This window comes from Dromiciops gliroides, chromosome 6 (assembly GCF_019393635.1).
Source record: "Dromiciops gliroides isolate mDroGli1 chromosome 6, mDroGli1.pri, whole genome shotgun sequence".
NCBI classification, from domain to species: Eukaryota; Metazoa; Chordata; class Mammalia; order Microbiotheria; family Microbiotheriidae; genus Dromiciops; species Dromiciops gliroides.
In genome coordinates this window covers 256,085,358-256,112,484 of record NC_057866.1, presented here as the reverse complement: position 1 = coordinate 256,112,484, position 27,127 = coordinate 256,085,358, and the positions used below count along the sequence as shown (strand labels likewise).

Here is a 27,127-nt window from a genome sequence, read left to right as displayed (position 1 = left end):
CTCTTGTTTTTGAGGATGTCTTGTTCCACAAAAAACCTTTAAAACTGGTTTCTAATTGGAAAGGCAAAAACCGGTTTTGTTTGAATTTCGCCTACATAGATGTATTTTGACACAGACACACATCTACACTACTCTGAATTCCTTTAATTTCTAAATTAGATTCACTTTGTGCACAAATTATATTTTGCTTTGTTTCCTATTCATATTATTTGACATTTACTGAGTGTTGCTTTGAAAGAAATGAGTCACACATCACTGAATGCACTCTTTTCCCCTGTGTGTCACTTTTTGATGGTAATTTAAGCACTAAAAGAAATCTATTAACTCTAAAAATAAATTTTTTTTTGTTATTCTGTGCTTAAACACCTAATAATATGGGCATTTCCACATACAAAGAAGAGGGAAAAGGAGGGATTATTTATGAAATTGGATAAAAATAGCTTTCCACTTATTTTTTTCTCTCTATCTCTTTTTTTTTTTTTTTGGTTTGGCAATTGGGGTTAAGTGACTTTCCCAGGGTCACACAGCTAGTAAGTGCTAAGTATCTAAGGCCGTATTTGAACTCAGGTCCTCGTGACTTCAGGGTCGGTGCTCTATCCACTGCGCCACCTAGCTGCCCCATCCACTTGTTTTTTTGGAGGGCAATGGGGGTTAAGTGACTTGCCCAGGATCACACAGCTAGTAAGTGTCAAGTGTCTGAGGCCAGATTTTAACTCAGGTCCTCCTGAATCCAAGGCCAGTGCTCTATCCACTGTGCCACCTAGCTGCCCCATCCACTTGTTTTTTTAAAGACTATAATAAAGTTTGTATGTTTCAAAGCTTTCCTGTTTGTGCCCCTTCCAGTCTTTCTTTTGTTCTCTTCTGTTTTTTTTCACAATACTTTATCACTATCACTCATCCCTGTCTCCTTCCCCCACCTCTCTGCCTATTTATAAAACCACAGAAATGACAACAAACAAGCCAATAGAACTCTTTCTTGTGTCAAATAAGCCCTATCATATGAAAAAAAACCCACACTTCAACCATGTCCATAACTATTCATCTGAATTCTTTATGTCATGTCCATCACCTCTCTGCTGGGAGCCAGCTTTGTTTTAGGGTTCTGGACTCAGCGTTGTTTTTTGTATTGATCAGAGCTCTACAAAGTCGTTTTTTCTTCACAATGTTTTAGTCCCTGTACAATAGAAATTGTTCTTCTGGTTCTGCTCATTTCCCTCTTCATCAGTTCATATAAGTCATCCCATGTTTCTCTGAATTCATACCTCTTGTTTCTTATGGTGTAATCCTTTGCTCCCATATGAAATGCTCTTATAAATATTTGTGTCCATTTGGGTCCCTTCTCCTTGTGTTCAGTCTTTTTGCACTATAAATTTAATAGTGGTATTTCTGGGTCACCAAGTATGCTTTGTGACTTTTGTTGTATAATTGCAAATTACAGAATGGCTAGACCATTTCACAAGTGTATATATGCTAATCCTTCTGTAGCTAAAAAAATGATCATTTTGCTTTTTTAGTTGTATTTTCCAGTCTGATGGCTGTGAGTTAGGTTCCAGGATCAGAGTTGTTTTAGTTGTTCTTTGTGATTTGGTTCATTTTTTTCATTTAGTTATTGATAGATTCAGTTTCTTTCCTTGAGAGCTTCCTATTCATATCCTTTCAGTTCTTGCAAATATTTTCCCTAGTTACTATTTCTCTTCTTATTTTATCTACATTGATTTTGTTTGTGCAGAAGCTTTTCAGTTTTATGTTATCATTGTCTGTTTTATTTTCTATGATCCTTTCTATCCTTTGTTTGCTCAGGATTCTTCTGTCAATAGCTGTGAAGGGTTATCTCTCTCCTTCCTTTGCCAATCTGTTTATGGTGTGACCTTTTATAGCAAAGTTATGCATCCATTTGCAGAAACCATTAATTCTTTGGAGCGGTCCTTGAGAAACCACTAATTCTTTTAATTCATTTAGAAGCCGAAGAGAATACACTTTTCTGCATGTAATTCTTTACAACAAAACTGATAATAATAACTAACACTGTAACCATAAAATAACCCATAAAATGCAGAACACAAAATAAAATTAGTATCATGCAAAAACCATTTTTCTCTCACTAGTAATTTTTTAGAATTCTGTGACCCTGTGTGCTAATATCTCAATTAAAACCAACAACAACATTGCTTTCAGGCAATACTATACTGCTGTAAACCTGTCTAACTTGAACTCCCTCCGAAGACCATGGGAGAGGTGGCTGGGACTTTAGTCACTGCTGTCAGCAGATGCCATGACTGGCCAAGTCTTGACATGACCTCACACTCCAGATGCACAGGGAACTCTTTACAAGGGCAGAGTGAACAAGACCAGTGATGCCTCTCAGCATGGCTGAGAATGTGTGTGGTTGCCAATGTAAAAGTGAAAATGAGCTTACTAATAGTAAATTCATGTGGATGCTTGAACTCATGAAAATTAAATAGGCAAATGTTGAGGACTGACTGATTAGTGTAAACGAAATGGATTTTTGTCAACTTACATGCTATATTAAATTTTGTGGTCTTTGCTTAATTTTTTGTTTTGTTTTGCTTTATTTGCATCTTTGCTTAATTTTTTGAAACTTTTAAAGTTCTGTTTAAGATCATTTCTTCTTTTCTTCCTATGGACATGCTGATGTGTTTTCATCTTAAAACAAAACCCTTCATTTTATATTGCTAAGTAACTGCCAGCTCTCTCTTATCCTTCACAGCTTCTGGAATGAGTGGTCTGTATTCATGCTTCCACGATGGCCACTCTCAAGGATCACCATTGCTCTTTTCCTAGTTATCTTCCTTGATCTCCCTACATTTGCTTGCTCTCCTCCCTTCCTTGGCTTCCATGGTGCTTCCCAGCCTTAGTTGATTCTCTGACCATTCATTCCTTTGTGCCCTTTGCTGGTGTCTTTTCTTCCCAGCATTCTCACTGGGTGTCTCACACGTGCAGTCCTTGGGCTACTGATATTCCTACATTTACTCTTCCTCAGAGAGAAATCATTCTTTTTCTTACCATGGATTATAACTTCAATTGCTGAAGACTCAAAAATTAGCCCCCAGTCTCTTCCTTCATTCGAATTTCTTCTGTTCTGACTCTCTTCTGCTCCCTGTCCCCTAAATAGAGGCATTCTTCAAGGTTTTATTCACTTTCTTCATTCCCTTCTTTGACTGTCTCATCTCTCATGGCTTTCATTTTCATTTCTGTGATGATGAGGCCCAAATGGATATATTTAGTCCTGTGATCCGGGCCTTTATTTGCACCCGCCTGCTAGAGAGCTCTCTCTGGATATGTTTGTAGCATGTTTACCTTAGTACGTCCCATCTCTCCTCCCCTGCCCTCTTCTCCTTGATCCTTTTTTTCTCTGTAGGTTTTGGGGGCACCCCCTTGTCCTGGTTTTGCTCCTGCCTCTCTGACTGCTTCTCTGCCTCCTCTGCTGGATCACACCCTTGAGCCCTGGGTGTCAGTCAGGGCTCTGTCTGGGGCCCTCTTCTCTCTCTATGCTTGCTGGTCTCTTTAGCTCCCATGAATTCAGTTTTCCTTTCTGTGCTGATGATTCTCAAATCTGCTCGCCCAACGCTATCTCTCGACTGACTTCCAGGATCTTACATCTCTAGCTGCCAATAGGACACCCCAAACTCAACATATCCAAAACTTAACTCGTTATTTTTTTCTTCAACTCTTCTCCTCTTCCTAACTTTCCCATTACTGTATTTTTTTGTTGGTTTTGGTTTTGGTTTTTTGATGGGGCAATGAGGGTTAAGTGACTTGCCCAGGGTCACACAGATAGTTAAGTGTCAAGTGTCTGAGGTCAGATTTGAACTCGGGTCCTCCTGAATCCAAGGCCAGTGCTCTATCCACTGCGCCACCTAGCTGCTCCCTTTTCTATTACTATCAAAGGTACCTCCTAGTCACCAACCTCACCAGCTCACTCCCCATATTAAGTCTCTTGCCAAGGCCTGTCCATTTTACCTTCACAGCATCTCTTACATATATCTCCTCTCTCATTGCTGTAGTCCTGGTACATGCCCACCCATGTAGACTATTGCAATAGCCTTCTGCTTGGTCTCTCCCTACTCCATTTCATCCTCCATTCTGCTGTCAAATTTGTCTTCCTGGGGCAGCTAGGTGGTGCAGTGGATAGAGCACCAGCCCTGGATTCAGGAGGACCTGAGTTCAAATTCGGCCTTAGACACTTGACACTTACTAGCTGTGTGACCCTGGGCAAGTCACTTAACCCCCATTGCCCCACAAAAAGAAGAAAAAACAATTTTTCTTCCTGAAGTTAGGTCTGACCAGGCACTGCTCAGTACACTTGAGTGGTTCCCTGTCCCTTTTCAGGATCAGGGATTCCCAGAGGTGGAGGTGAGAAAGGAGGACATTCCCAGAATGCAGGAGCACCAGGGAGTACTGGGGAACAGAGCTAGGAGATGGAGGGTTGTTTGTGCAGAGGACGAGGGGGGGCTCGTGACTCACCCGGGTTTGTCTTAGAGATGAGGAGTTTGAGAAGCCTTTGCCTGTTAAGAATGTCCAGGAGGCAGTTGGTGAGTCAGACAAAAGAGGGCTTGGATATGCTCTGTATGTCTAAAGAGAGCAGAGCAGTAGCAGCAGGTAGAAGCCACAGAGGCCCACGGTTTAGCCTGACACCAGCAGAAACTTTCTAACGGTTAGGGCTGTCCTGGTGGAGAATGGGCTTCCTCTGGAGACAGGGTGTTCCCCTTGTTGAGAGCCTTTGGGAAGAGATTGGGTCAGGACCTGTCAGGACCAGTGGAGGTGGGCTTCAGGTCTGAACTGGACTAGCAGGCATTAGAGGCCTCTTCGTCCACTCAAAGATCCTGTGATGTTTTACCTCACATCTGAGAAACATTCAGTAAATGAGACTTTATATTTCTCACACCAGATTCCATCAATCATGACATTGTGAAAATGCTTCAGTTCTTTAAAGCTGGATATGAGATTGCGGTAGATGAAGAAAGAGAAAACTTTCTCCAGACCCAAATAGCATTGGTAAGTTACAGTGGGTATTATTGGTGCATAACTTTTTAAAAAATTTACAATAAAAAGAACAAAATGTAATAGTAACATCAGTAACAATTTTAAGACTCACATAACTTCTAAGGTACTTTCAAGAGTTTTGTGAAATTTTACACATTAAACTATTCATTAGTGAAAAACAAAACTGGAGGCCAAAGTAATGCCATATCTGATATCCATACTGTGCTTTGTGCTTTTTCCTTTTCTTTTTCCTTTTTATAATCATAAAAGCATTTTATTATTTTCCAGTTACATGTAAAGATAGTTTTCAACATTTGTTTTCATAAGATTTTTAGTTCCAAATTTTTCTCCCTTCCCTCCCTCCCCAAGACAGAAAGCAATCTGATAAAGGTTATATAGGTACAATCACATTAAACATATTTCTGCATTAGTCATATTGTGAAAGAAGAATCAGAACACAAGAGAAAAACCTCAAAAAAGAAAAATAAAACAGTCCCAAAGTAGAAACAGTATGGTTCAATCTGCATTCAGAATCCACAGTTTTTTTTCTCAACGTGGAGAACATTTTCCATCATGAGTTCTTTGGAACTGTCTTGGATCATTGCACTTCTGAGAAGAGGCATTTCTATTAGAGTTGATCATCACACAATGTTGCTGTTACTTTGTACAATGTTCTCCTGGTTCTACTCATTTCACTCAGCCTCAGTCTGCTTGTCTTTTTTTTTTTTTTTTTTTTGTGGGGCAATGAGCGTTAAGTGACTTGCCCGGTGTCACACAGCTAGTAAACATCAAGTGTCTGAGGCTGGATTTGAACTGGGGTACTCCAGAATCCAGGGCTGGTGCTTTATCCACTGCGCCACCTAGCTGCCCCAGTCCACTTAAGTCTTTCCAGGTCTTTCTGAAATCTGCCTGCTCATCATTTCTTACAGCACAATACTATTCCATTCCATTCCATTCATATACCACAACTTGTTCAGCCATTCCCCAATTGATGGGCATTCCCTCGATTTCTAATTCTTTGCTACCACAAAGAGATCTGCTATAAATATTTTTGTGCATGTGAGTCCTTTTCCCTTTTTTATGATCTCTGAGATACAGACCTAGTAGTGGTAATCCTGAGTCAAAGGGTATGCACAGTCCCATAGCCCTTTGGGCATAGTTTCAAATTGCTCTCCAGAATGGCTGGATCAGTTCACAGTTCCACCAACAATGCATTAGTATTCCAATTTTTCCACAGCTTCATATGACTTTCGTGTATATGGCTAATAATTTACCTTGTGCTTCTCAATCTCTTCCTCTTCGTGTTTGTCCTCCTTCCTTTGGAATCATACAAAATATGTAATACAATTATGCATAATAATAATTATAGTATCGACTACTATGTATTATCTTTTTTGTATAACTTAGGTATATGTTGTCATCATTATGAAATGGTTAGCTTTTTTAGGGAGGTTTATGCTTTTACACACACATTTGTGTTTGCATGTCTTTCCCAACCCCTATTTTCTGTATAGCCCTTCCGTAGGGTTCAGATTTGATTAATAAGTTCCATGAAGGCAGAGATTCTGTCTGTTTCTCCTGTTGATAAGGACAAAATTTTGTTCATAGTAGATATTTATTCTTTTTTTTTTTTTTTGGGTGGGCCAATGAGGGTTAAGTGACTTGCCCAGAGCTACACAGCTAATAAGTGTCAAGTGTCTGAGGCTGGATTTGAACTCAGGTCCTTCTGAATCCAGGGCCGGTGCTCTAGTCACTGCGCCACCTAGCTGCCCCCACAGTAGGTGTTTATTGAAATGAATTATTAAATCCACAGAATTGGACTGTAGTAAAGAAGGAGAACCTACCTCCTGAGGCAGGACATTCTACTTTTGGATAGCTGTAATCATTAATAATGTTATTCTTGGGGGCAGCTAGATGGCGTAGTGGTAAAGCACCAGCCCTGGATTCAGGAGGACCTGAGTTCAAATTTGGCCTCAGACACTTGACACTTACTAGCTGTGTGACCCTGGGCAAGTCACTTAACCCTCATTGCCCAACAAAAAACAAAACAAAACAAAACAAAAAAATAATGTTATTCTTGAACTCAATCTAAATTTGCTATATTGTAACTTCCAACCATTACTGTTAATGTTTTCTTCTGGGACCTAGAAGAAGTGTCTACTCCCTCTTCCACAAGACAAACCTTGAAGATAGTTCGAAGACTATACACCCTCCCTTCTTAAACAACTGCCATTGCTTGAACATGAGATCCATTGTCATCCTAATTGTCCTCTTCTGGACACTCTTCAGTCCATAAATGTCCCTCCTAAAATGTAGTTCCCAGAGTAGAACGCTCCAAATTGCTTCCCATAGTGGTTGGGTTTGTTCCCAGCTCCACCAGCACCATATTAGTGAGCATATCTTCATGCAGCTCTTCCTTAATCGACATTTCATCTTTCATAATCCTCTTTGCCAGTTTGTGGATGAGGTGAAAGATCAGAATTTTTTTGATACGTATTTCTCTCGTTAGTGATTTAAGCAATATTTCATTGTCAATATTCACAGAAATCTCTGATATGATCAAGGAAGATTCTCCACCAAATATTGTAGACTGCGGCCTGTTCTTTGTGACTTTGATCCATGTTCCATTGTCACTTCACCACCAGAGGGCTGTCCAAGATGCTGACATCTCTGTCACTATTTATCTGTGATTACTGGTGTAAGGGGCTAAAATTCTAGCTAGTCTGTCTAAAATATCTAATGAGTGGTCGCCAATAAATTACAAGCTTTAGTAAGAGTTAGACTTTTAAGCATTTATTAAGGAGAATAAGAATTTGGTGAAGAGGGAGAGAGAGAAAGGCCTAGATTCAGCTGTCTGTCTCAGGGAGCCAATGTCTCCAGCTCCTCTCCTCGCTGAGGTCCTTCAGAAAGAGACCGAGAGAACAAGCCTCTCCTCTTTTATAGACAGTACCCACGAGCAAACGTCACTTCCTGATGCCAAGGAAAACCGCATGGCTTGCCCTCAGACGCCTTCTCCTCGTGGCGGAGCTTTCCTACAGTAGGTCTCCAGCAGGTGGCGTCATTCCAATCATTACACTTGCCTTAACCATGTGACTGAACCATCTTTTTGTTGTTCTATTTTTATGATACCTTATGTGTCTCTTCTTGGAAGTTCCTTGTTAGTTATATGTCACAGCTTTGATGTGATATTTATTTTCAGTTCTTTGGATATTGCTGTGTTCCATTTTTCATGGCCATAGAGTAATACCAATAGAGTGTTAGCTTTTTTTTTTCTTTTTCTTTTTTTTTTGCAGGGAAATGAGGGTTAAGTGACTTGCCCAGCGACTCACAGCTAGTTAGTGTCAAGTGTCTGAGGCTGGATTTGAACTCAGGTCCTCCTAAATCCAGGGCTGGTGCTTTATCCAGTGTGCCACCTAGCTGCCCCCAAGTGTTAGCATTTTTAAAATAAACTTTTACTTTCATAGGAAGCTTGTTGTCAGTAGAGGATCACTGTAGTTTTCCAAAGGCAGTCCATCCTGCCCTCCTCCTGTTCAATTCTGGGCCCAACATGTTCTCTCTTTGTACTGTCTCTCCCAGGTATATCCATTGGCGAACAGGTTCTGTAGGTTTTCCATCCAGATACACGTTGTAATCTTACATTCTTCATCCACTTGGTCATTCTTGTGTGAATGGTTGGACCAAATTCTTTCTAAGAGCTATAGATCTCAGGAGGCTTTGAAAAGTTCTTGGTTTGGTGTGGCCAGAGCAGCAGTATCTGAATATAGTAACTTCTACAGGACCTTGTCATCCCCTTTCATTGGGCTGTCGTGCTACTTTTCCACCATGGTGATGGGGAGCATCTTTGTTGAGTGTGTGTCTCCTGTTTCATTGCTTATCTGGTGTTTATGATCAGAGCGGTGTTGATTTTATGTATGGTTTGTGGATGCCTTGTTGGGAGAGAACCTTAAAGGTGGCATTTTGTTGTATGGAACCAAATCTTTCTTATCGCTATTAATAGTTTGCAATTCTTTTTGAAACTGCTCATTTCCTTCAATTATTTTTCTATTGGGTAATGGCTCTTAGCCTTCCATATTCGTTTTCATTCCCTATTATCTTGGATTCCAGACTCTTACCAGAGATATTTGGTGCAAAGGTTGTTGGGTTTTTTTTACTCAATCAGCAATTTCCCTGTTCGTCTAAAGCAGCATTTATTTTATTATATGCAAAAGATTTTCAGTTTTATGTAATTGAAAGTATCTGTTTAATCTTTTCTGATTTATCTCTTTTTAAGTGAAAAATTCTTTTCATAACTATAGTTATGAGAGATACCTCTGTTCATTTTTTTTTTTTGTTTTGTTTTTTGTAAATTTTTTTTTTTTTTTTAGTGAGGCAATTGGGGTTAAGTGACTTGCCTAGGGTCACACAGCTAGTAAGTGTTAAGTGTCTGAGGCCGGATTTGAACTCAGGTACTCCTGACTCCAGGGCCGGTGCTCTATCTGTGCCATCTAGCTGCCTCTGTTCATTTTAATTTAATTTATTTTTTCTAAAAGAAAAATTACAAATGTAACTTTATTTTTAAAATTTTATTTACTTTAATTATTTTTCCTATTACATGTAAAGGTTTTTTTTGAGTTCCAGATTTTTCTTCCACCATCCCTTTCTTCCCCCATCCCGAGGACAGCAAGCAATTTGATATAGGTTATACATTACAGTCATGTTAACCATACTTTCACATTAGTCATGCTGTAAGAAAAGAATCAGAACAAAAGAAAAAAACTCAAGAAAGAATAAACAAGAACAGTAACAAAAAAGTAATAACAAAAGCAAAAATAGTATGCTTCAATCTGCATTCAGACTCCATAGTTCTTTTTCTGAATGTGCAGAGTATGCTCCACCACAAGTCTTTTGGCATTGTCTTCAATCATTGCATTGCTTAGAAGAGTTAAGTCTCACAGTTGATCATTACACAATGTTGTTGATACTGTGTACAATGTTCTCTTGGTTCTGCTTATTTCACTTAGCATCATTTTATGTAAGTCTTTCCAGATTTTTCTGACATCCATATGCTTATCATTTCTTTTCTTTTCTTTCTTTCTTTCTTTCTTTTTTTTGGGGGCAGGGCAATGAGGGTTAAGTGACTTGCCCAGGGTCACACAGCTAGTAAGTGTCAAGTGTCTGAGGCGGGATTTGAACTCAGGTCCTCCTGAATCCAGGGCCAGTGCTTAATCCACTGCACCACCTAGCTGCCCCCCATATGCTTTTCATTTCTTACAGCATAATAGTATTCCATTACATTCATATACCACAGCTTGTTCAGCCATTCCCCAGTTGATAGACATCCCCTCAATTTCCAATTTTTTGCTGTCACAGAAAGAACAGGTATAAATATTTTTGTACATGTGGGTCCTTTTCCCTTTTTTATGATCTCTTTGGGATATAGACCTAGTAGTGGTATTGCTGCGTCAAAGGGTAGGCAGTTTTATAGCCTTTTGGGCATGGTTCCAAATTGTTCTCCAGAATAGTTGGATTAGTTCAGAGCTCCACCAGCAGTGCATTAGTGTTCCAATTTTCACATATTTTATCCAGCGTTTATCATTTACATTTTTTGTCATATTAGCCAATTGGATAGGTGTGAGGTGGTACCTCAGAGTAGTTTTTTTTTTGCCTCAGTAGTTTTAATTCGCATTTCTCTAATCAGTAGTGATTGAGAACATTTTTTCATGTGCCTGTAGATAACTTTAATTTTGTCATCTGAAAACTGCCTGTTCATATCCTTTGACCATTTCTCAATTGGGTAATGACTTGTATTTTTATATATTTGATTCAGTTCTCTGTGTTTTAGATATGAGGCCTTTATCAGAAACACTGTCTATAAAAATTATTTCCCATCATTCTGTTTTCCTTCTTTTTAGTTTTTTAGTTTTTTTGTTTGTTTTTTTTTTTTAGTGAGGCAATTGGTGTTAAGCAACTTGCCCAGGGTCACACAGCTAGTAAGTGTTAAGTGTCTGAGGCCGGATTTGAACTCAGGTCCTCCTGACTCCAGGGCCAATGCTCTATCCACTGTACCACCTAGCTGCCCCTCTGTTTTCCTTTTAATCTTGTTTGTGCAAAAACTTTTTAATTTAATGTAATCAAAAATGATCCACACTGCATTTTGTAATGTTCTCTATCTCATTTTTGATCATAAATTCTTCCCCTCCACAGAGATCTGACAAGTAAATTATTCCTTCCTTTTCTAGTTTGCCTATGGTATCACACTTTATGGCTAGGTCTTGTACCCATTTTGACTTTACTTTGGTGAATGGTGTAAGATGTTTCTGCCATACTATTTTCCAGTTCTCCCAGCCATCCATTTAAATTTTAATATTTTCTATTATTTTGACCTTGACAAACAATAGGAACAGTTCCTTACATGAAAAGGGATAGAAAAGTAGGATTATCATGCGTGTATGTTACTGTTCATCTCAGTTGCAGCTTTTAAAAAAGTGTACATTAAATTTAACATGGTAATTCTAACATTCCTCTGCTTATGTGTTGCATTCTGAAATTGTTTTTCCCTACTGTGTGTTTTTTAAATATTTCACTATTCTTTTCTGGTGTTTTTTTCAGGGGCAGGAGTTGGTTTCACTATTACTTCCCCCTGTAGTTCTACCCTCAGTTAAAAAAAAAGCCTTCCCTTGTGATGAATAAGGTTAGTCAAACTAACCCACATATTTGTACCCCTGCCCCTTGAGGCTACTGTATGGTAAGCATGATCCATCTTCAGTATTCTGGAGATTGATTGTTACATTGGTTGTTGCATTGATAATAGTCCTTTTTTTTTTTTTTTTGGTGAAGCAATTGGGGTTAAGTGACTTGCCCAGGGTCACACAGCTAGTAAGTGTTAAGTGTCTGAGGCCAGATTTGAACTCAGGTCCTCCTGACTCCAGAGCCGGTGCTCTATCCACTGTGCAACCTAGTCACCCTGATCACAGTTCTTAGGTCTTTTTTTTTTGTTGTTTTTCGTATGATGGTAGCAGAGAATTGGAAACAAAGATGTTCTGGCCTTGGGAATGGCCTAACACACTGTAGTAGGAAATGGAATGGAATGGAATGTTGTTATTGTGCTGTAAGAAACCACAAGCATGATCCACGCAGGGAAGCACGGAAGGGGGTTTATAACACCTGATGAAAACTGAAGTAATAGAACCAGGAAAGCAATATGCATGGTGGCTGCTGCCACAGAAATGGAAAGAACCACCAGGAAACACCCCAAACTGGATGCCAAGTAACCAGTGGCCCAGGCAGGCCCCAGAGAAGAGAGGTGGCCTCTCCTAAGAGAAGACACACCCCTGCCACTGAAGAGCTTTGTGACTCCCGTGTGATGGACGTTCAGGCCAGATCTGAGGATAAGGGCATTTCACGCATCACCTACAGCTCCCACTGGCCCCGTGGAGCCGCGTCAGTCCCGCAGCTGTGGAGAGGAGGCTGACGGTTAGATGCCAGCGTGGGCACTGGCCGCTCCTGGTTCATGTTTCTGCACCGACTCACTGCACGGATGTTGGTGTTTTTTTCTTCCCCCCTTAGAGCTCTAGGGAGCAGCAGTTTCCTCCTGACCCATAGCTTCCCTTCCTGACCTCCTCTCTCCAGGACAGCCCCAGATGATCCACTCTTGTAGGAGCAGCTGTCAGACTAACAGTGAAGGTGTTGGCACCTGGGTCTGATTGTGCTGCTCCGTGAATGCTGCCGTGTTTTCTTGGCATTGCCACCGATCTTACCACTGCACCTGGGTCTTTCAGAAAGACATTGAAGCGGTTTAAAAAATCTGTTTGATTCAAGGGTCCAAATTCAATTCTGATGCACGGCAATTGCCCTGATGAAATTTGTTTTATTAGATAAAAGAGGCCTCGCACCAGTACCAATTCTTTTCTCATGAAGGTGGCCTGGTGTGATGCCGGTTTGGATGCCTGCGCTGGGGCATTTTGGTGGGCAATATGAGCGAAAAGCAGCCATCTTTTGGCTGGCCCTAAACTTGGAAGGATTAGCGGGGAACGGCAGTAAAGATAAATGATGATATAATTAGCCTATCAGCTGCTGTTGAACAAAGTGCGTAGAATCTTCCCCTAAAGTTATACAGTATTAATTTGTTTTACCAATTTTTTTTTACTGTATAGCTTCAGCCACGTCAGTTTTTGAGTTATTATTAATTCTGAATAACTAGGTCTTGGATTAATGAAGTTTTGGGTTTTTTTTTTTTTTTGATTAATGAAGTTTTTTTTTTTGTTTTGTTTTGTTTTAAATTTTATTTTATTTTATTTTATTTTATTTTATTTTATTTGCGGGGGAATGGGGGTTAAGTGACTTGCCTAGGGTCACACCTAGTAAGTGTCAAGTGTCTGAGGCTGGATTTGAACTCAGGTACTCCTGAATCCAGGACCGGTGCTTTATCCACTGCGCCACCTAGCCGCCCCCAATTAATGAAGTTTTAATGTAAAAAAAGGATCTCTTGCTTGAACATTGTGGAGCCTGACTATGGGATTGGCTTTATCTTGGATTATTGAATAAGTTTTCACCATTACACTATGAAATCCACTTTTAGTTTGTGAGGTCATAGAAATCATTCCAAAGGGCAATTCTGAAAAAAGTTTTTACTCTGTGTCGTGTGACCAGTATCCTAATGTCTTGCCCCATGCGGTTAAACCAGTTTTTCCTTCAAAGGAAAAGCTTGAGGTCTTAGTGACTTGGGGGAAAGGGGCTCAATGAGACTTCCTGGTTGCTTGAGTCTAAGAAGCTTTCCCTGGGCCCTGATACTTGAACCCAGGGGCCCCAGGAGCTTTCCTGAGCCACAGCCACCTCTTGTCCAGTCTTCCTCTCAGCACTAAGGCTGTGCTGGAAGAAAGAGGCAGACAGTCTCTTCCCCAACTCTTCATGATCCCGTTTGGGGTTTTCTTGACAAAGACACTGGAGTGGTTTGCCATTTCCTCCCCCAGATCATTTTACAGATGAGGAAACTGAGGCAAACAGTGAAGTGACTTGCCCAGGGTCTCACAGCTAGTAAGTGTTCATGGCCAGATTTGAACTCAGGAAGAGGAGACTCTAGGCCCAGCACTCTAGCCATGACGCCACCTGGCTGCCCTCCCTGAAAGAGTTTCTATTGCACATAAAAGGGGAGGGGAACCAGAGGGTAGTGGCACCAGGGGCATAGTGGGTAAATTGGGAGAGGGCAGAGACCCTTCCTCACTTGGAGCCTCCAGGAAGAACTCTTGTGACCGAAGGGGCTAAGGGAGCTCTGGCTCGCTTTTCTTTTTCTTTTTTTTTAAATGGTCAGATATTTTCCAAATGTTTCATTGAACATGCGTTACCATGTCAGCCTTGTCAGGCCTGGCCTGCAGTGCTTGGTCTGCTAAACACTGTTTCATCTTACAGTTAAAGTGACTTTTGAACCCGGGCCTCCTTCCACCAGAGGCATTGCTTACTAAGAAAACAATGACAGTGTGATCAGATTATAAAGCCTATAAAATTTATATGTAGGATTGAATTCCACAACCAATAAATGCAAAGAATTTTTACATATAAGGCTGTAAATCTGAGCAGTTACATTGCTGTGTGTATTTTTGTGTTTAAATAGACATCACTCAGACTGCAGAGCATTTGAAGCTGTCATTGTTTTCTGACCTTGCACATACTCAGCTCCTGAGAAATGCTGGAGTTGGCAAACCTGATCTTTTTAGACAGGTATTCAGGTGTACATGGACATGTTGGGGCCTGATCCAACTGGTCTCATAGCCATTTTCAAATCTGAAATTTTTACATGTGCCTGTCTTCCATATGGTCCATTTCTTCTGAAAGCAGTAAACAATTGGTCTCTCTATTGCATTTTGCTTATGTAATAAATAGCAACGTTGATATTTTCTGCCAAAAGATTATTGGCAGCCTAGCAACTGATAAAAACTGAAGTATATGTTGTAACAAAAGTAAATAAACGCAGGCCTGTGAATATAAGCATGATGGAATTAATTATATATGTTGAAATCTAAATGCCTTTAGTTTTAGTGAATGTGCTGGAATGGGAAAAAAGAACCTATGTCTCATGAGTTGAGAAAAACTACAAAATGTACATCTTTATTAGAGTCGCAGTTTTTGAAGGCTGCTTCTGCAAGACTGATGGGTGTGTGCATTGAGAAACACAGCCTGAAGGCAATCTATGGCTAAGTTAAGTTTAAAAAACCAAGAGTGGTTTACTTAGTCTTCTTACCCCTTTAAATTAATCATAAAACATAAAATTGTCATTTTTTTCTTTTAATACTATGGTATAATAGGTTTGATTTTCAGGAAAATATTCATAAAGGAAAATCTAAAAATGATGGAGTCACAAACCCCCCAGGACAATTCTGTCAGTACTCATTAGCACAAAGCAAAGTGAGTTAGTGGCAGTAGAATTTAGATATTTGAAGACCTGTGCCTCAGTGTCTCTTTAGGTAGACTGAGTCAGCGATCAGTAGTTTGCCTACCTCTAGGAAAATTAGAACAACGAAACTGCTTTTTTTCTCAGTGCCAATTTCCCAGTGTCTTAGAATATTATTCATCAGACCACTGGGGATTTCCCAGAATATTTGGGGATAGGAAGTATAACTGTCTCTTTTAACTTTGAAGCAAGACTTATATTCAATTCTTTTTGAAACAGGTAGATTTTAAAAATTTATTGATGTTGTCCCATCATTTTCTCCCAAGAAAGTGCTTCAACAGATTCTTTTTTTTTTTTGGTGAGGCAATTGGGGTTAAGTGATTTGCCCAGGGTCACCCAGCTAGTAAGTGTTAAGTTTCTGAGGCCGGATCTGAACTCAGGTCCTCCTGAATCCAGGGCCGATGCTCTATCCACTGCACCACCTAGCTTCCCCTAACAGATTCATTTTTACAGGAATGTAGTAAGCACCTACTTAATGAACAAGGCCCTCAGATCACCAAGGCAAAAACCAATGCTGTCCTGCCCTCGTGGCCTTGACGTTCCACTTACCAGAGCGGACCATTACATGTGGAAAGCAGATCACGTTTATGTGTCCCATAGGGAATTGAATTGTGTTTGCTAGTTGATGGACTAATGGTAACATGTCTTTTCTTTTAAAAATTTTTTCTTTTCTTTTTAAAAAATTTTTCTTTTATTTTAAATTTCTGGACAAAACAAGCGTTTCCATCACAGAATATAAGAATATAATTAAAAAGGTGCACATGAAACTCCAAATCTATTATGTACAACTTGCTGTTCCTTGTAAATATGTAATAAAGTTATCATGTACATATTTTTCTTTTACTTTCCCCACCCCCGTCCTAGAAATGGCTACCATTAGACACAAATAGTTGCCTATATAAAATTATTGCATTCATACTTCTATTTATGAGTTCTTCTCTGGATGCAGATAGTGTCTTTCTTCATATGCCGTGTGTGTGTGTGTGAGAGAGAGAGAGAGAGAGAGAGAGAGCGAGAGCGAGAGCGAGCGAGCATGCGTGGGGCCATGGAGGTAAAGTGACTTGCCCAGGGTCACACAGCTAGTGTCAAGTGTCTGAGGCCAGATTTTAAGTCAGGTCCTCCTGACTCCAGGGCTGGTGCTCTATCCACTGCACCACCTAGCTGCCCCTGCCCTTTATTTTATTTTATTTTTTAAAAAATTTAAAAATTTTTTTTTTTTTTAGTGAGGCAATTGGGGTTAAGTGACTTGCCCAGGGTCACACAGCTAGTAAGTGTTAAGTGTCTGAGGCCGGATTTGAACCCAGGTACTTCTGACTCCAGGGCCGGTGCTCTATCCACTGGGCCACCTAGCTGCCCCCCTGCCCTTTATTTTTTTTGTTTTTGTTTTTGTTTTTGCAGGGCAATGGGGGTTAAGTGACTTGCCCAGGGTCACACAGCTAGTAAGTGTCTGAGGCTGGGTTTGAACTCGGGTCCTCCTGAATCCAAGGCTAGTGCCTTATCCACTGCGCCACCTAGCTGCCCCCCCTGCCCTTTATTTTTAACTTGTGTATTGTATAATAGTCAAGATGACTTAGTCACTCAAAAGTTGTTTTTAAAACTATATTGCTGTTATCATATACAGTGTTCTCTCAGTTCTGCTCACTTCTCTCTCTTTCATGCAAGTCTTCCTGTTCCTTTCTAAGATCATTGAATTTATCATTTCTTATAGTGCAGCAGTATTCCATCAAAATTGTATACTACAACTTGTTCAACTGTTCCCCAATTGATGGGTATCCCTGCAACTTCCAGTTCTTTGCCACCACAAAGAGAGCCACTGTAAACATCTTATTCACATTCGAGCTTATAATCAATGCTTGTGAATTTCCCTCCATCTTATTTTTACTCACTGTTTTCCTTCTCAGCCTCTCTTTTTGCCCTATCCCTGTTACTTTGTCTTCTTTTCTCACACTCCTATTTCTTATTTTACCCATCCCTCTAAGAGTCCCTCCTTCATCTTCTGCCCCTCCCATGATAGTGGAAAAAAAAAAAAGATAGTCCTGAAAGGAAGGTAATCCTTTGTTTTCTGCAGTTAGCTTTGAGGAAGGTATGTCGTTCTTGTGAACTATTATTATTCTCTATCCCAACCCCAGCATTGTAAGGAGATGCCATTTTGTCTCACAAAAGCCAGAAGAAATAAAAGATTTCTTGATATCTAGGGAGATACTGCCTGTAATCTGTTGCCTCTTTAAAAATTGTTCTAAGTAGCTTTAGATGATGTCCTTAAAAACCAAGCTGTCCCAATCAAACATTTCCCCCCAAGGCAGATGGGCAAAATGTAGATGTGTGGGCATACAAACCTTGCCAAATCCTGCATAATGTGGTAACCTGGCAGTTCCATCGTGATGCCAAGTACTTTTTGGTGTGACTTTGCTAGGAAATACATTTTATTCTTCCTCCTTATGAAGGTGTTGGGTTAGCCAGCATGCCGTTATTAAACTGTGTGCGGGGCAAAAAACGGGGTTCCTGGCCCCAAGAACCTAGTGGAGTCCATGATCTCGCTCTGTATTATAACAGTTTGAGACACAAAGTCCCAGACTCAGTACCACTGAGTGTTTCCAGCTATGGGGCCTCACTGCGGGGTTCTCAGCCTTTCCATTGAATCCATTCAGTCTTTTCTCCTGGAGGTACTTTGTGGTCTGCTGCTTACACCCACTGGTACTGTATGGGGACCCTATCTTTCAGATTCTTAGGATATAAAGCATGGTGGAAATTGGAAACTGTTCAGGTTCTCCTGATCTTCAAGCAGTCTATTGCTTCCTATCATTGCCCCCACCCCCCCACCCCAATACTCCTTCAGCGCAAAGTAAAAACATCTGCCCCTAGGATTTCTGTCTGCTAGTGTTTTCTTCAGAGGAATTTGATAGACATATTGTATGAACTCCTATTATCTTTTTTTTAATTTTAATTTTAATTTTTTTTGGTTGGGCAATGAGGGTTAAGTGACTTGCCCAGGGTCACACAGCTAGTAAGTGTCAAGTGTCTGAGGCCAGATTTGAACTCAGGTCCTCCTGACTCCAGGGCCGGTGCTTTATCCACTGCGCCACCTAGCTGCCCAAACTCCTATTCTCTTACTAAACAATTTTGCCATTTAGTTAAAAATAATTTAATTTTAGAAGCTTTTTTCCCCCCTTAGGTGACTTCATTTTTCAAATCTTTAAATGTTCTGATTCACCTGGCTTAAGTAATTTGGTATCTTTACCCCCCCCCCCCAAATTCTTATTTGAATGTAAAACAAAAGAACTTCAGAAACATTTGATTTGTTTTTTAGGTTTTTTGTTTGTTTTGTGAGGCACTTGGGGTTAAGTGACTTGCCCAGGGTCACACAGCTAGTAAGTGTCAAGTGTGTGAGGCTGGATTTGAACTTAGGTCCTCCTGACTCCATGGCCGGTGCTCTATCCACTGTGCCACCTAGCTGCCCCTGTTTTTTAGTTTTGTGAACAGGACACATTCCTTGCTTATTTTGCCATTAGTATTTACTAAGTAGTGAAGTGATCCTTGTTTTGTTGCCGCAGTCTTTGGAATATAGGAAGATTAAGAAAACAGGAAAATGCATGGCATTGTATGTGGTGTGATTGGATGAATGATTCCAAGTTGTTTTGTGGAGGGGCTGATTAAAGTGCTGCCTAAATGTGAGGGGTTTTTTCCCTTTTCATTATTTTAAAAATATTCCAATAAACCGATTGATGCAAGGTAATTAGTATTGATTCCCAAGGGTATTTCTTGCTCTGCTGAAGTAAAGACTTGGGACAAATTGATTTGAAGACAAGGAATCTAAAGTTGAAACATTTTAGAAGGTTATTGCCAGTGTGGGTTAGGCCAGCCAAGTGTGGTTCCGTGTGTACGTCTCATTACTGTGGCATCAAAACTGCACGTCAACATGAGATTTATGTGGAGGGTTTTTTTTTTTTTTTCACAGTAGGATGTTTTATTGGGTAGTTTATAAGATTTAATTGTTTGTTATAAGATCGGGCCTGGTGGTCTTGAGACCACCGTGACAGTCATCCCTTAAGGGAGGCTATAGTTTATAAACACACTCATGGAGAAACACTGGCAGTAACATTTTTCAAAGTGTAATACAGCTCTGTCCCCCAAATAATATTGTTTGCCACCAGCTAGTTTTTCTGCCTTTTAGGCAACCCCCTAAGATAATATTTTGTCTACCACCATCTTGTTTTTCTCCTTGATAAGGAACCTTATAAATTATATTTGGCCCTGATCCCTCATATGCAACTTTATTGGCTCCAGGGGGGCCACCCGAAATCAGAGTATAAGGACCCCACCTCAGGCACTTTGGAGTATACCCGCCCCCTAGCAGAAGCATAGCTTCTTCCTGGAGCACTCTGTGCCTACTGACTGGATCCGTGACTGTGCTCCCCAACACAGCTACCCTCAGTGCTCTGTGTTGCTGTTATTGCCTGAATTGTACGTCAGGGCTCCTTTTCCTCTCTCCCTTTCCCCTTCTTCCCTGTTACTTGCAATAAAAGTTTGCATTGAAGGAATTCCCATTGTTTCACATGTTCTTAGCACCTGAACTCATTACGGGGTTCGATGTCTGGCAGGTCCCTGGGGCCTTTCCTTAGACATAAACTGGGTGTTCTGACAGGGACTTAGTCTGACCCTGCATCAGCACAAGAGAGCAGGGGACTGACTGGCAGGCAGCCCATTTGTACAAAGCAGTGGTTGGTCAGGGAGCCCCATGTCTCCCCAAGAGGGTCTCCTTTTTGCCAGAGTACTGTTACAAAATAGAAACACTTTGTTTAGTCACTGTATTTCCAATCATCTATTATCTCTCCTTGTTTCTTTTTTCTCACCAGCATGGATTTTATTTTGATACCACCCTTTACAGTAAATACTTCTCTAGTAACTTTCCTTAGCAAAAAAGAAAGTTTTATAAAACTGTTTAATATAGTAATTGAGGCTGGCAAAACATCACTTTCTACTCTTAGAGTCTATAATTTCTTTTTCTCTCTCTCTTTTTTTTCGAATCTATAATTTCTTAAATGAAAGAAAATATATTTAATGTAAGTCATCTGGAGTCAACATTGCCCATTGTATTTGACCTGAATTCTCTTGTCTTTTTTTTTTTTTTTGGTTGTTTTTTGGGGGTGGCGCAGTGAAGGTTAAGTGACTTGCCCAAGGTCATACAGCTAGTACTTGTCAAGTGTCTGAGGTCGGATTTGAACTCAGGTCCTCCTGAATCCAGGGTCGGCTGGTGCTTTATCCACTGTGCCACCTAGCTGCCCCTCTATTGTCTTTTAATGTAGTTTTTGTTTATATTGTTGTAGTTGTGCATATCATTCTTTAGATTCTGCTTTCTTGTTCTCTATCAGCTCATAAGTTTGCCCATATTTCTCTGAATTATTCATTGCTTAAGAGTGTAGCAGTCTTCCATTTCCAGTTGATGAGCACAGAGTATTTCCAGATTCTTGCCACTATAAGTAGTGCTGCCGTGATTATTTTGATGCACATGGAACTTTTCTTTTAGTTGACTGCTCTGATGTTTAAACCTCATCACTGAATAATTAGATTGAAGAATGGACCCTTTAGTCATTTTTTCTTAACTCCAAATGATTTCCCAGAACAGCTGGATCAAGTCACATCTGAGCCAACGGTCTGTTAAGAGTTTTTGTCTTTGCACGGTTTCTTTATTTCTTTTGCCATCTTTGCCAATTTGAAGATTGCTCTAGTCATGTTTCTGTATTGTTTATACTGTATCATTTTCTTTCAGCTGGATATGCCAACTAATGAGATAGCTGCTAATCTTCAAGCGGTTATCACCGATGTCTGCAGGCACAAACCACAGAGTAGTGGTAAGTTATCTGATGTGTGCAAACCTTAGGATACTGTGTATATACTGAAAATTTTAACGAGATAACTGGAATCTCTTAAAATTAGGATGGTGACGCAGATGAGAAGCATGTTGGGTCGGTATTTGTGGAGGGTCCGTGGAAGTACATAGTCTGGAGTTATCCATAATGAGAGAGCTTGGGTGGGTTCCGGTTTCTCGTCATCAGTAATAGCATGAATCCATTGAAGAACAGTGACTAATAGCCCTGGTAGAGTTGGGCGTTGGGGGACCACAGTAAATGCTTAATTGAATTCTACAAAAGATTCCTTTTCTCCTCCTCTTTGTGAATTCCAGTACACAGTTGGCAGGTTTTGTGACAATGTTGTTCTTGTTGAAAAGATGGAAGAATGTGGGCTCAATAATAGTACAGCTAAATGGACTCAGAACTGTTTGAATGGTTGGACTCAAAGAGCCTTGTCGGTGATTTGATGTCAGCTCAGGAGATACCCACGGGAGCACCTCAGGAATTGGTGCTCCGCCCTGCGGTCGCTCAGTGCCTTCACTCCCTTGTCCATTCACTTGTCCGTCCTTTGCAGTAAATTTTCCAGCCTCATCACTCAACTAAAACTGTTCTCTCTAGAGTTCCCATTGATGTCTAAATGGCCAAATCCAACAAATGGTCTTTTCTCAGAACGCGCCCTTCTGGGCATCTCTGCAGCACACACGGCTATGGACACCCTCCTCCCGGAAACACTCTCCTCTCTGTGTCTTTGGGATACTCCTGTCTATTCAGCCATGCTTCATGAATCTGCTTTGCTGGTTATTGTCCATATCATGCTGTCTCACTCTGAGTGTGCCCCACAGTTGTCTTTCCCATTTTTTGAACTCCTTATTTCTGTCAAGAGTACCACCATCTTTTCAGTCTTTCAGGTTCACAGTCTTGGCTTAGTCCTTGGCTCCTCCTTTTCTCTCACTTTTGTATCCAATCGGTTGAAAAATTCTGTTTTGCAATAATGTAACAATTACGTTTCTATTTATTTTGGGGGGGGCGGGGCAGTGGAGATTAAGTGACTTGCCCAGGGTCACACAGCTAGTAAGTGTCGAGTGTCTTTGACCAGATTTAACTCAGGCCATCCTGAATCCAGGGCCGGTGCTTTATCCACTGCTCCACCTGGCTGCCCCAACAATTATGTTTTATAAACAGATCATTATTTCAAATTCAGTCCTTCGATCTTCTGTCCTAACCAACCACTATCCTGTCTGTCTCATCTTTCTTGCTGTTTAATTTCTTGAAAAAGATGTTTGTGCATTAGAACTTTGATCGGTACATGACCAATTTTGACTTGAGAACTGACAAGGTCCCATGTCTCCCTCCCTCTTAGTAGAGAGAGGGTGGGCCAAAGTTATGGAATGAGACCTGTAGGGCATCTGAGATGGTAAGGGGCTTTGAGGTCATGTCGTATGACCATGAAGAGCTGGAGGAGGGAAGACTAAGGGCGGGGCGTGGTCGCTGCGTTCAGATAGGGAAGGCTTCTCTTACAGAGCCAGGAGCAATACAGGGAAGGTCCAAAGAGACAAATTCAGGATTGACGTCGGGAAAAACTTCCTAGTGGCTGATGTTCAGAAGCAGACTGGGCTGCCCTGACAGGTGGTGGTTCCTTCTCATTGGAGCTCTTCAGGCTGAGGCTAGATGACCATGTCAGGTGTGTTGGGGCAGGATTCCTTTTGTGTGTAGTTTGGACCCTGTATGGGGCCCCTGACTCTCGGGTTCTGCGACTTGATGAGATGCAGGATGTCTGGTTTGTTTGGCCGTCCCTGCTTGTTATAAGGGGGGATTTTATTGACCAAACTGGAGGAAGGGGTGGGATTTGTGCTTTTTTATGTTGGCGTCACTCCCCAGCGAGGGCAGCTAGGTGGCACCATAGTGTACAGAGCACCAGGCCTGGAATATGGCAGACTGACTCATCTCCCTGAGTTCAAATCTGGTCTCAGATACTTACTAGCTGTGTGACTCTGGGTGAGTCACTTCAACCTGTTTGACTCGGTTCCTCATCTGTAAAATGAGCAGAGAAGTAAATAGCAAATCACTCCAGTATCTCTGCCAAGAAAACCTCAAATGGGGGCACAGCTGATACAACTGAACAACAGCACTCCCCAGTGACATCCCCTCGACTTACTCCTATTTCTGACCTTACCAAGTCTGTGTTTGTGGCATCATTATTCTCCCAGTTGTCCACATTTGAAACTCTGGAATTATCTTTGACTTGTTAAAAAACTTTTATTTTACTTTTTTTCCTCAACTAATAAGTATTTATTTCTTCTCCCTCCCGCCTACTCCCCTCCAATTGAAAAAAGAAAAAACAAACCTTGTAATAAATTCATATAAGCAAGCAAAACAGATTTTCCTATTGACCGTGTCCAAGAATGTGTGTGTCATTCTGCATCTTGAATCCATCCCCCGTCAGGAGGCGAGTAACAAGCTTCCTCTTCAGCCCTCAGAATCCTGATTGGTCATTGCATTAATCAGTTCAGAGGTCTTAAGGCGTTCACAGCTGCCTCTACATTGTTACTGTTCTCTGGTTGATCATCTTGGACTCTTGCCTTTCACCTTTATGTCCAGTCATTTCTGCAGCATCCCTCCCTCTCCTCCTGCTGTCACTATGCTAGGATGGTCCCTCATTGCCAGCCGCCTCCTCTGTTGCCGTTCTGGCCTCCTCACAGATCATCCTGCTGTCTTTCCCTCTCCCAGTGCACAACTTCTGTGCTGCTACTGCTGGAATAAACATCCCGATACAGAAATCTGGTCGTGTCGCTTCTGACCAAAACTCTTCTGCGCCTGCTTCTTGCCTGCTGAATGAAGATCTGACTCCTTGGCACAGCATTCAGCCTTTCTGCAGTCTTGTGCTTCCGCTCCAGCCTCGCCTTGTTGTCCCACCCCGCAAGAACTCTGATCCAACCGTGCACGTGCTGAGTGTTTTCTGTGCTTGGAACGCCTTCCCTTTTCCCAATCCCAATTCTCACCCATCTCCACTGAAATGCCCCCTTCTACACACAGTTTTCCCTAATGTGTAGTAACCCTGTTGAACATGGATCTGTGATCTCATCAGGGTGGGTGTTCCCTGTAACAGCCCTTCTGTTCTAGCCCACTGATGCTGGGTCACCCATGTCCATGCCCTCTCATAAGTTTACCATCGATGGCCCAGCAAATTTCCTGTGGCCCTTCCTCACTTTCTCTTGCTTTCAAAAGGGTATTAGTGGAGTGCAGAGGCTGCCTGGTCATTATCCACCAGTTTGGCCACTTGACCTGCTCATCTTTTTTTCTTCCCATCATTCATTTCTTTAATGACATCATTTGCTTAAACTAGCAATCCGGTTCTGGCCAGCTCATGCTGACCTGCAGTCAGGTGTTTCCTTTGGGAAAATAGGCCATTTTTAAAGGAAGCTGTCACTTGGCTGATCACAATTCAATTTATCTATTTTTCAGGGAATCTTACTAAGTGGTGGCAAAGTAGCAGCTGTGCTGAATGTTTAAAATAAATATTTACAATCTTTTCACTTAATGTGAATGTCGCCACCTGCTCCTTTCTTTATTAACCTTGTCATAAAATGAGATTTGGGTGAATATCATCCGAGAAAGAGATGAATTGCTTGGTGAGCACAAGGATATTTCAGGACAGTTTGTCTTCTATGGTAAAAGGGAAGTCTTTTTTTTTTTTTTAAATGGGGGGAAGGGAAAGGTTTTTTTTTTGTTGTTGTTTGTTTGTTTTTTTGCAGAGCAATGGGTGTTAAGTGACTTGCCCAGGGTCACACAGCTAGTAAGTGTCAAGTGTCTGAGGCTGGATTTGAACTCAGGTACTCCTGACTCCAGGGCCGCTGCTCTATCCACTGCGCCATCTAGCTGCCCCCGGGAAGTCTTTCTTTAAAAAGACTTTTTAAAAAAAATTGTTTAGAATTGTAAACAATTCAGTAAAGAAGAGTACTTCCAGTTGAATACAGTTTGGTAGTCAGTGTTGCTTATTGCATATTAACATGTGGGTAGCAGGGCTTTGTTGAATGTAACACAAATCTTGTTTTGTTTTTTTTTTCTAGAACCTTTTGTGGTACGTGCATTTCTTCGTAGTTCAACAAGTGAAGGATTATTAATAAAGATCGAGCACTTAATGCCTCAAGAAAAAGTAAAAGCAGAAGAAAGCATTAAAGAAACTATTTAAAAAATTCCATCTTGTAAAATGACTTTTAATAGATTTAATAACTTGCAGATCACATTATTTATCATGATTTCAGAATAAAGACATGACTTATTTTTATCCTCGAAAGTAAATTTTTTGACTCAGATTATCAGATAAGAAGTATTTGAATAACCCAATCTTGGGGAAAAAAAATGAATGAGTCATAAAAGAATTCAGGACTAGATGGGCATACAAATTAATACCACTGGGGCAACTAGGTGGTGCAGCGGATAAAGCACCGGCCCTGGATTCAAGAAGACCTGAGTTCAAATGTAACCTCAGACATTTGACACTTACTAGCTGTGTGACCCTCGGCAAGTCACTTAACCCCAATTGCCTCACCAAAAAAACAACAAAATACCAAAAAAAACCCACAACCAAATTAATACCATTGAACATTTAGAGAGAAAAAATAAATTGCACTCACTTACTTTGGAATATATGAAATATATAAAGTAAGTATACTTACTAAGACATGGGAATTATGTTAATAAAATGGAAAATACTAGAGAAATAAAGGAAATCTTAAATATTTGATAAGGAATTATTTACTTGTGGTTGGAGTATGATAACATAATAATAACAATACTACCAGAATCAATTTACAAATTCCATAACGAACTAAGGATTATCTTTGAGATACCAAAGGATTATCTTTTAGAATTGCTGGGGGCTTAGTGACATCTTAAACTATACTACAAAGCAATAATCATTGAAACTTTTTTGGTACTGGTTAAGAAATAGAAAAGTTGATCAATGGAATGATTGGGTACACAATTATATTTTTAGATGAAAACAGTGGCATTCTCAAGGAAGTCAAATATTAGGGTAAGTATTAAATTAAATTCCACAAAACCTTCTGGAAAAATGGCACATGCAATCTGGCAGAAATTAGGTTCAAGTTAACATCTTACACCACATGCTTTATTGTGATAAGCTCAAAGTACATATATGACATAGCTATAAAAGGTCATGTATAAACAAATTGGGAAGTAGCGGAGTAGAGGAGGAGTACTTGAACAAGCAAGAAAGGAGCATGAGAAAAGTGGGCAGTTTTTAAATTGAAGTTTTTGCACAAATAAAAATACTCGTAAACAGAAGGGAAACGGCTGATTTAAAAAACTTAAATCCGGCCTGAGATACTTGACACTTACTAGCTGTGTGACCCTGGGCAAGTCACTTAACCCTCATTGCCTTGCCCCTCTCCCTCCCCCCAAAAAAATAAAAACAACCTTTCAAAGCAAATTTTTCTGATACAAATGTAATGTCCAAGATATGTAGAGAACCGATACATATGTAAGAACAAGAGCCTTTCCCCAATAGTTAAAATAGTCACAACAAATAAAAAGGAAATTTGCAGTAGAAAAAATGCAAGTTAACAACCGTATGGGAGTGCAGCTAGATGGTGAAGTGGATAGAGCACTGGCCCTGGATTCAGGAGGACCTGAGTTCAAACTTGGCCTCAGACACTTGATACTTACTAGCTGTGTGACCCTGAGCAAGTCACTGAACCCCAAATGCTTCACCAAAATAAAGCAAAAACAAAAAAATCCCAATTGTACAGAGGAAAAAAAAAGCTTCAAATCAGTGCGAATGAATGAAAGAGCATTTATTTTATTTTGTTTGCTTTTTGCAAGTGTCAAG

The 27,127-nt window shown here is 40.6% G+C and overlaps 1 protein-coding gene across 2 annotated transcripts in view; it reads left to right on the top strand.

Moving 5' to 3' along the window:
- Positions 1-25,561, top strand: part of MRPL1 (mitochondrial ribosomal protein L1) — a 49,893-nt gene extending 24,332 nt beyond the window's left edge. For both annotated transcript variants that reach the window (XM_043971541.1, XM_043971540.1), the window contains 3 exons: positions 4,910-5,016; positions 21,195-21,276; positions 25,344-25,561. In XM_043971541.1, the coding sequence (XP_043827476.1) occupies positions 4,910-5,016; positions 21,195-21,276; positions 25,344-25,465 (311 nt within the window). In that variant the 3' untranslated portion in view covers positions 25,466-25,561. The remainder of the gene's footprint in view (positions 1-4,909; positions 5,017-21,194; positions 21,277-25,343) is intronic.
- The last annotated feature ends 1,566 nt before the right edge of the window (positions 25,562-27,127 follow it).